The sequence below is a fragment of the Paroedura picta genome, chromosome 7 (genome assembly GCF_049243985.1).
Source record: "Paroedura picta isolate Pp20150507F chromosome 7, Ppicta_v3.0, whole genome shotgun sequence".
NCBI classification, from domain to species: Eukaryota; Metazoa; Chordata; class Lepidosauria; order Squamata; family Gekkonidae; genus Paroedura; species Paroedura picta.
The window spans coordinates 103171690-103182102 of record NC_135375.1 but is presented as its reverse complement, the minus strand read 5'-3'; the positions used below and the strand labels follow the sequence as shown (position 1 = coordinate 103182102).

At 48.4% G+C, this 10413-nt stretch overlaps 1 protein-coding gene across 1 annotated transcript; it reads right to left on the bottom strand.

The window, feature by feature from the left end:
• Positions 1-334: 334 nt before the first annotated feature.
• Positions 335-10025, bottom strand: TMEM139 (transmembrane protein 139). Its single transcript, XM_077345852.1, has 3 exons — positions 9593-10025; positions 3137-3433; positions 335-1680 (listed from the first exon to the last, which is right to left on the bottom strand). The coding sequence occupies exons 2-3, from the start codon at positions 3388-3390 to the stop codon at positions 1281-1283; spliced, it is 654 nt and encodes a 217-aa protein (XP_077201967.1). The 5' UTR covers positions 3391-3433; positions 9593-10025; the 3' UTR covers positions 335-1280.
• Positions 10026-10413: the final 388 nt, after the last annotated feature.

Genomic DNA, 10413 nt, shown 5'->3' with positions numbered 1-10413 from the left:
CTGTGACTGGCACAAGGTCACCCAGCTGGCTGCATGTGGAGGAGCAGGGAATCAAACCCAGCTCTCCAGATGAGAGGCCACCACTCTTATCCACCACACCCACCTGGAGATTCCTGAAAATGTCTGAGGTAAATTCCAGAACGTAATATCCTACCCGGTACTCTTCGTTTTTTATCTGGCTGAATACGAAACTCCACTCACAGAATTTAATGAGAACAGCGGGGCATGTCTCAAAATACCACAGCATGACCAAAGTAGGAATACTACCTGGTTTTAAGATGAATCCCTTCACCCAGTAAACGTTTGAACCAGGAACCAATTCAGAAACCAACGATTTCCTCAGTGCAACCAGGCCCCTCTGTTTTATTTTTTTACATTCCATAATTAGTCCCAAGGCCAGACACAACCACCAATTTATTTATTTTTCTTACGCTTTATTGATTATGTCCTATCCTCTCCTTCCCTTCCTGGCCCACAAGTCTCAACTATCATCTATTAGATATCTTTGAGAGTCCATCCTATGGGAATTTCAGCAAACCTTCTCCAGGCCTAGCTTCCCAAGCAGCCGGCTCGATCAGTCCCAGAACCCGTAAACGGTATTAGGAAGACACAGTGAGCCACGGAAGAATTGCACAGTATCCATTTTGTAAAAAGTCCAAAAAATAAAATTCCAAATAGGAAGGTGGTCCCACAATGGCTGCATGCATGCATTTGTGAGAGTTTTTTTTAAAAAAGGGAAGGGGGAAACTCACATTAAAACCCACATGATTATTCAAGCTTTGTTCTGTGTGCAACACAGGCAGTAAGGTCTTCATTTGAAGAAAGTGGCACAGCAAGAGAGAGAGAACAGATTCCAGCCATGTCAGTCTGTCGGCAGTCAATCTCACCACTCGTCTTGTAAGACCTTGAAGACGAATGTCGTTACTGCGGCACAAACTTGAGCTTTATCAAGCACCACTTTACCAGCAGTGTCGGGGTTAAAACGGCAGAGGAGCAAGTCAAGTGGCCCCGCCCCCTGACGGAACTGAGCCAATCCGCAGCGATGTTGAGGTAGGTCAGCAGGTGAGCTGACACGGATCACTGTGGCTGCCAGAAGGCCAGAGCCAAACACCCCCTGGGGGGCTGGCAGAGCTGCCAGGGCTTGGCTCTGCTTGCTTCTGGCCAACGGTGGCCCATCAGGAACCTTCCCAGTAAGTGAAAGGCCAGTCCACTTATCCATCAGATGCACTGCTATAACGCAGCACTGAGATCATCCGTTTCCTTGCCCCACAGCCTTTTGGTCATAGCCTTGTGGGCTGGCCTGTTTCTTCAAAGACCTCATCGCCGGCTACATTGTCATAAGCAGGAGGCGGTGTGAGAGGTTCCAGGTTCTCTTCGGGACCTTTGAGTTCCTGGTTATCGGAGACTAATTGTTGCAGCCTTGGAGGGAGCACCAGTCTCAGGCGCAACTTCGAGTGCATGTCTGCTTCCGAGGCGCGCCGTGTGCCCGGGGCCACTGAGACGCTGAATGCCTCGACTACAGTCTGACTGTGGGAGGGCGGCTCAATAACCACGCTGTACGGAGGGGGATCCCCTGGGGAGGATGCTGTTCCAGAGGTGATGGTCCAAACGGTCGGGGCTGGTACCTGCCCAGTTCCCACCACCTCCTCATACGTTGGTGCTTCGTATGCCTCATTGTCTCTGCGGGAAAGAAAAGGGGATTGTAGTTAAAATAAACGATTGCAGTAGTTCACTACTTAAGCAAGGTAGGGATTAAGCAAGACATCACTGCAGCCATATGCAAAGCAACAGGGGGTGTACCCTGGGCAGGAGGCGTGCTTTGCCCCAGTTGTAGCTTAATGGAGGCCTCATGCATCCAGTCCAACACTTTTCATTTTTAACATGCAGTTCTGGTTGCAGCCACTAGGGGCACTTCAGGATGGACTAGACTTCCTTTTCCCGAAGACAAGCAAACTTGCTTAACAGATCATAAAACCAAGTCAGCATGTTAATAGCTGCTTCAGTAATTGCCAGTCTGCAGGTAATTTTCTCCAGTAATCTAGCCTTTCTCTCTTCCTCAGCTTAGACAGATCTTGCCGTATTTAGGGTTTTACAGGAAGGTAAAACAACCTTTCCCTCTCTTAAATTCTCTCCCTCTTTTCCACATTTCTCATTTGTTTGTCTTTTTTCACCAACCGTATTTGCCGGCGTATAAGACGACTGGCCGTATAAGACGGCCCCCCAACATTTCCACTTAAAATATAGATTTTGTTACATTACGGTACCTGTCATTGTCACATGCTCTGGCTAGTGTTAATTAGTAAAACTAAGTACAGAGACAAACTCTTATGTCTCAAATATGCCTCACAGCTGAGATGGTAAGCTTCAAAATGGAGACCAAAAGCCCTCCCAAATGCGTGCTCAGAACATGAGTGGTATGATGGATTGTTCTCTTTCAAGTCACAGTAGATTTATAGTGACCCTGAAGGGCAGGCTTTCTCAACCAGGGTTTCATGAAACACGGGGGTTTCTTGATAGCCCTGGAAGGGTTTCCCAAATGGATAGGAATTATTTTTTTATATATTTTTAAAATTTGTTAAACATTTAACTGGTGATATGACCATATATGGTTATGTCAGTCTGCCCCCCCCCCAATGGCCAATGATGGGCCTGGAGGGGGGTGGGGAGGGGAAGAGCCTCAGGTAGGTGTGCATAGAGCTATGCTTCCCAACCATATTCTGTATGACTGCGCCACCTCTGGGGTTCTCGAACCCTGAATAATGTTTCAGGGGTTTCTCAATGGTAAAAAAGTTGAGTTTTCATAGCAAGGGACATTTGGAAGTAGTTTGCCATTCTCTGCCTAGGCCTAAGCCTTCTCCTTTCTCCTGGTCAGCCTCCCTCCCTCCCAGAGACTAGAGGTAGAGCCTGGCAGTGTCGAATCCCCACCTCCACCGGGGTTCTGGCAACCCTAGCTCTGCCTCCTGTGGCAGCCATTTTGTAATTGTGCCCATGACCCAGAGTCAGAATTCCAAAGGTGCCTGGAGCCTCAAAAAGGCCTGGGACCTCTTCTCTACCATATTATCTACCACTAGTGCCACCCAGCTCTAAATTGTCTGCAGATTTACGCAGAAGAGGGGATCAGGATGCAGTTGCTTACACGGCGTGACTTTGTCTCCTCGAGGCTGAGCCGTTCTCCTCCGGCGGATTCTGCGGCTTCACGTAATACTCGACCACCAAGCTGATGAGGTAGCCGACCAAGCACAGGCCTCCCACTCCCAGGAAGAAGAACCCGACGGGATTGATGTTGGAGGAGATGGCCAGCATGGTTATTCCGATGAGGAGGGCAGAAGTGAAGAGCACCAGCAGAGTCTGGCGGAGGCTCCTCCAGTTCGACGTCGACAGCATGGTCATGTGAACGGTAGTCGAAGCAGCCAGCCAATGGGGAAAGGAGCATCTGCCAAAAAAAACCAAAATGAAATGACACAGAGGCAATGGCGGACACCCCACAGCTGAAGCACTGGGAAATGGGCCCCTGCATGACGCGCACAACAGTTACAAAATGGCCCCTGCAGCTCACCTTTAGCCGTACAGGGAAGATCCTCATGCTGAGGTGGCAGCTGCTGCCAGAGCAATTCAACAAAAATCTGCACAGGCCATCAGCTCTCCAATGGCCAATCAGGATCTTTATTGCACAAAAGCCACACCAGACCCTGGCCATTGTCTAAAAATACTTGGCCGGGCGCCACAAGACCAGAGGGTGCCCCGTCGGAGACTCCTCAAGTCCTCCTTTGTGAATACCTTGTTGGTATAAGTCTGCTGGCAGATTTGGTTAAGAAACGTTCTCTCTAGATCAGTGGTCCCCAACCTTTTTATCACTGGGGACCACTCAACGCCGGGGGTAGTTTACTCCTCTACTCTCAACCACTGCCCTAACGCTCTCTGATCGCTATGCTAATGTTTAAACATCCCTTCAAAATAAGATACAGACATGCCACAACAATGAAGTGTGTTGTAAAAGGCTGGGGGGGATGAAGTAAAGGGCAAGGGGGGGGGGGAGAAGGCGTCCTTCGGGGCCCACCTCCAATTAGTCAAAGGACCACATGTGGTCCGTGGCCCACAGGTTGGGGATCGCTACTCTAGATGACTCAGTAAAAAGAGTAAAGCAGAAAAATGGCAATCGAGGCCACTGGCGTAGTTTGACATGTGACCCCTTGCAGCTCACGTGAACTTGCTGCATTTTCAGTCAGGCCATTTGTCTGTCAAGGGCAGTATGTCCTAACCCTGAGGCCAGGCACCTCAGAAGACACAAGAGAAGATTCATCAAAGCTCTCCATGGAAGCTGCACTGGTAGCCTTAAGGGGGCCTCTACAGGGAGTTGCCGTCACAGAGTGTACATCAGTGGCGGCCAAACTGTGGCTTTCCAGATGTCCATGAACTACAATTCCCATGAGCTCCCGCCAGCATGTTGAAGACACCTATGGAGTTTCCCAGGAGCAGATATACCCATCCAAGAGCTTTGTCCACTAAATGGGGTTCTCACAGCTAAGCACAGTGATCTCACCATAAAGCGAAACCTTCAAACACCTTCACAGCCTGGCACAGTCAGCCGAGGCCAGTAGCATCCTTAACAAAAACCCCAAACAGTATTGTTCACATAACACAAGCAGCAGGAGGAACAAGGACTGAGGGAAGGGCCTCCTTGGGAGAAAAACATGTATTCTGGTGAGAGATACATGCCACAGTGTTGTGTGTGACTGGCAGAGTCTCAAGTGGACATTTTGATATTGCCCACTTTCTGATCCTTTTAATAGGTCCTGAACTGGGGATTTTCTACACACAAAGCAGATATATAGAATAATAAAATCACAGAATCACATAATCGTAGAGTTATAATGGGGCATCTAGTCCAACTGCCTCCTCAATGCAGGATCGACCTAAAGCATCCAGGGTAAGTATCTGTCCAGCCACTGTTTGAAGGCTGCCAGTGAGGGGGAGCTCACCACCTCCTTAGACAGCCAGTTCCACTGCTGAACTACTCTGACTGTGAATTTTTCCCCCTCTGATGTCTAGCCGGTACCATCCTACACGTAGTTTAAAGCCATTACTGCCAGTCCTGTGCTACCAACAGGAACCACTCCCTCCCCAACTCAAAGTGACAACTTTTTGGTTACTTAAAGAGAGCAAGCACGTCCCCACCCCAGATCTCACCCCTACAGCTGAAAAGCAATGTATTGTTCAAGAAATCAGACCAAAATGTACATAGGCTGGACTTCAAGGGGTTAATCTTGTCAAAGAGCTACAGAAGAGGGCAAGAGTTTGATCACATCAATGAAGCTTCTACCAGAACCATCCTAAGCAAAGTTATACCCTTAATTCTACTTAGGATGGCACTGTAAATCTCTGAAAAGCCGTTCTCTGTGGTCAGGCAGATAACATCAAAATTGCATTTCTCATTTTATCTGTGACATATGACCTGCAGGCTGGGACAGCCTCAGTTAGCCTCAGGGCTGTGCAAGCAGAAGACTTTTAACTTTTCAACTACCTCCAGGTTTTGGTATTTGAAACAAAGCTCCCTGCTTCATTGCTGGTTGTATTTGTATGTGTGTGTGTGTTTGTCGTTGTTGTTGAAAGGATCCATGCTTTCTCCCTTAAAATGTCTGTGTTACCATTTCTGAATACCAGAACTGAGTAGCGGTTGGAAGGCCAAACACTCTGTCCCCCGCAAGACCCCACGACAAGCCACAGCTACACAAGCTTGTAATGAGTGCTTTATGGATAAAACAAGACTCAAGTTCACGTCTGCAGCACTAATGAACAGGACTCTTGTGGCACCTTAAGAAGATTTGTATATGTTTTTGCTGCAGCATGAAGTCCATGCAAGAATAATGACTCTGGTTTCTTAAGACGATGCAAGGGTTTCTGCTTATGAGCTGCATCTTTCAGAAAGTCGGTAGCGGTTATATTACAGCATATTCTGATTAGCACACATGGTGATTCCTGTTAAACTTGGCATGTCCCAACTGGGATCCCCTGAATGATCTCACCCGAGGTGAGTTCACACTTGCTCACGAGAAGCCCTGCCAAGCAGAGTCAGCAAAGACGTTGTGAATCACAACCTGGGCATCTGTGGGAGCATCAGGAGAGCTCTGCACTGTGAAAAATGGAGTTGTGAAAATTATCCCGCATTGTCTTTTTAGTCTGAATTCTCCCCCTCCCTCAAGGGACCGGTTTGCTCTCAAGGCAACCCCAGGATTGTCTCAAGAGAACTTGTCAAGCTCATATGAAGGTGCAGATCATGAGACCAAAATTACTAGTGCCCTATCTGGCCCCGGACCACCTAGCCACGGTGATCCATGCAATGGTCACCTCTAGGCTGGACTTCTGTTACCTGCTCTATGTGAGCCTTCCCTAAAACCTTGCCCGGAAAGTGCAGTTGGTCCAGAATGCAGTGGCCCAGGTCCTCACAGGAACACCTTGAAAGACTTACATTTGGCCTGTGTTTATCAGCTGCACAGTCTTCCAGCAGAATTCCAGATCGGGTTTAAGGTTTTGGTACTCACCTTCAAGGCCATCTGCAGCCTGGGCCTGTCGTACCTGAGGGACCACCTCTCTGTCTATGTCCCCCAAAGAGCACTTCGCTCTGCAAATTCCCACCAGCTGGTGATTTCTGGCCTCAAGGAAGTACATTTGGCCACAACTAGGGGCAGATGTTTTCAGTCCTAGTCTCTACTTGGTGGAATGAGCTCTATCAGGGCTGTGACGAGCCCAAGGTCACTCAGCTGGCTGCATGTGGAGCAGCGGGGAATCAAACCCGGCTCACCAGATTAGAAGCTGCCACTCTTAACCACCTCACCATGCTGTACAGATGAGCTGTAATTCCAGGGGATCCCCAGGTCCCCCTGGGAGGTTGGCATCCCTAGTCGGAGTTACTCAAGTTGCCACTGGGACCTGCCATAGGATTAAAATATATATTCCGCTGCCCAGCCAGTGAGAATGAACGGCTCCTGAACCCTCTGAAATGAAACGCCCCTCTAGTTTTGGCATCCATTGTAACCTGGCACCTCAGAAATGTTAACAGGCAGAAGGAATGGAGCATGCAGGCCCTCTGCTGACCGGTAATGGCGCACAGTCACGGTTAAACAGCCCCCTGTCAAGGAAACAAGCATGTGTTTTGAGGGAAACCATTGACTTCTTCCCTGGACCGCAGTGCTCCTTCCAAGCAATAAGGAAATCCAGCGTGGAGGAAGTTCTGCTCTTGCTGGCTCAGTTTTCCAACAATAATAGCTCTGTTGCTGTTTGGACATATCTCAGCTTGGGGGGGGGGGGGGCACCAGCACGGCAGAGCCGGGTTTTGTTGTGAGCAAAAGGACAGGAAAATTCCACCATGTGGCATCAGAAGCAGAAGGAGCTTGTGAAAATCTAGGCTGGGAGAGGGAGGAGAATGTTCAGAAGAAGAAAAATGTGAGTGTGTCCGTGGAGGGGTGTGGCTAGGATTAAACAACCCTGTGAACTCTTTCTCTCTTAAGTTGCCGTGACTTTTCTCCAAGTACATGCGCACATCACACACCCATGCATAATCCACATATATGCATCTCCACATATATGGAACGCGCTTAATGGAAAGATGGTGAGCCCTAAGACAAGTGAAAGAGATTCACGCACATGGCAGTTTGGTGTATTTGTTAGGAGTTTGGACTTCTAATCTGGTGAGCCAGGTTCGATTCTGCACTCCCCCACATGCAGCCAGTTGGGTGACCTTGGGCTCGCCAGGGTGCTGATAAAACTGTTCTGACCGAGCAGTGATATCAGGGCTCTCTCAGCCTCACCCTCCTTACAGGGTGTCTGTTCTGTGAGAAAAGGAAAGGGAAAGGTGACTGTAAGCTGCTTTGAGCCCCCTTTGGGTAGAGAAAAGCGGCATATAAAAACCAACTCTTCTTCTTCTTCAGTAATATCAGGGCTCTCTCAGCTTCACCCACCTCACAGGGTGTCCGTTGTGGAGAGAGGAAAGGGAAGGCGAATGTAAGCCGCTTTGAGCCTCCTTCGGGGAGAGAAAAGCGGCAAATAAGAACCTATTCTCCTACTTCAGTAATATCAGGGCTCTCTCAGCCTCACCTCCCTAACAGGGTGTCTGTTGTGGGGCGAGGAAAGGGAGAGAAAAGAACCTACTCTTCTTCTTCTTCTTCCTCTTCCTCTTCCTCTTCCTCTTCCTCTTCCTCTTCCTCTTCCTCTTCCTCTTCCTCTTCTTCTTCTTCTTCCTCTTCTTCTTCTTCTTCTTCTTCTACCCCACCTTTCTCTCTAGTGGGGTTGTAAAGTGGCTCACTTTGTTCTCTTCTCCATGTTATTGTCACAAGATAGGTTAGGCTGAGAGAGTACGACTGGCCTGCAGTCACTCAACAAGCTTCCAAGACACAAATGAAGATTCAATCCGAAATCTCCCAGCTACTAATCTGACACTCTTAACCACTACGCCTCACTGGCTTTCATTTCCTGCCTTGTGCCAACCAGGAAGGGCAGGCTATACAAATTAAGTTATTGTTGTTGCTATTATTATACCTGGAGAGACAGCTTGGGGTAGTTGTTAGGAGTGGCAGCCTCTAATCTGGCAAGTGGGGTTTGATTCTCTGTTTCTCCACATGCAGCCAACTGGGTGACCTTGGGCCAGTTGCAGCCCTGATACAGCTGTTCTCACAGAGCAGTCCTGTCAGAGCCCTCTCTGCCTCACTTACCTCACAGGGTGTCTGCTGTGGGGAGAGGAAGGGAAGCTACTTTGAGACTCCCTTGGGTAGTGAAAAGGGGGTATAAAAACCAGCTCTTCTTCTGTTATTATTGTTATCATTACCATATTTTCATTAATTAAAAATACAGACTTCATAATTAATAACGTTTAACATCTCGGGAATTGTTTTCAAGTTAGAGGTTTTTCACAAGAGGAGTTTGGCTTCCTCTTAAATAGAAGAAGAGTTCTTATATGCCACTTTTCTCTACCTGAAGGAATCTCAAAGTGGCTTCCAATTGCCCTCCCTTTCCTCTCTCCACAACAGACACCCTGTGTTCTTTGTTAACCTCTGGCTTTCTTTGGGATTCTGACTGGGCTGTAACCTTCTGGATGACAGCTCAGATCCTTGTGATTTAAGAAGCCGGAACACTTTAAAAATAGCTCAGAAAGCATTGCGAGATTTATGACAAAGCAGTGGCAACAATGTTAGGCAACAAACTGAGGTGACGGCATCCAGAAGTCTGAAGCGGCGCGGTGTTCTTTCTTTATAATGAAACTACCAGGACTGTTGTCCTGAGTGGGCTTACAGATTCCCCCGTTTCTTTCTCCTCCCAAGAGAAGACCCTCCTCGTAATTCAAAGACTCAGAAGGGGAGTTCTCAGACCTTTTCCGCGTTCCCTAACAGGATTCTATGACAGAACAGAGACCCCGTGTGGCAAACGCTGTTGAACAGAATATAAACTATCTCACATCCGAGCATACACTGTCATTCTCTTGAAAGCTGGCTAGCGCGCATGTTCCTGGAAGCATGGTCACACCTGCACATGGAAAGCCTGCAGGTGCCTCTCGAAGCAGCCGCAGCCCCTTTTGGCAAGACTCTGAGTTATGTGCACTCACCAAGCATGGATGTTCTCCACGAGACCCGGCCATGAGCTCTGGCCTCCCGCTGTCATGCCACAACTTGTTGCTGATTTCCTTGGCCCATGGTTTGTACCAGGAAGAGAAAGGCGGCAAGATTCTCGCTTGTTCTCGCTTAAAAGGCAAATATCCAAGTCAGAAATCACCACGGTGGAGACACACAGAAAAACAGCAAAAGTCCTGCCAGATTGTCCTCTTCAAAATGGTACAGTGGACTGGCTCTAACTCTCTCAGTGTCTCTCTCCTTCTTTCTTCTAAGGAATTCTCTTCCTTGGCTCTCTCCCTCTCTCTGTGTGTTGAGCTGCTCCAAAAGAGCAGGAAACCAGCTTGAGGAAAAGGGAGCTGTACACAAATGCCGGTGGTGTAATTTGTTTCCTCCCACTCCTCCGTCTCTATCGGGCCTGGGATCTCTCTCACTTTTGTGTGGAGAGCCTTCTGTGACACCTCCCTCCTCAGGGCTGGCCCTCCAGACCCAACCCTACGTCACGCGAGCGGGTTCATAAAATTATTTATGGGCTCTGTAAAAATATAAAAATGGTGGGCTCTTTCTGCTCAGATTGGCTGCCAGGAACTTAAAAAAAAAATCATACTCCTGGCTTATGTCATGTGTAGATGAGAATTAAGCTACTCTCAGGCCAAGAACGTTTCCCGCTGAGGAGGCATCTGGGGGTTAAGGAAAAGACCAGGCAATTAGGGGGAAAGTGACATTCCTGTACAATTCGGTGGAAAAGGGCAGGAAGAACACTTGGCAGCTAATGGCCAGAGCAATTCTCTCAGGAATGACCTCTGTTCTTTCCACT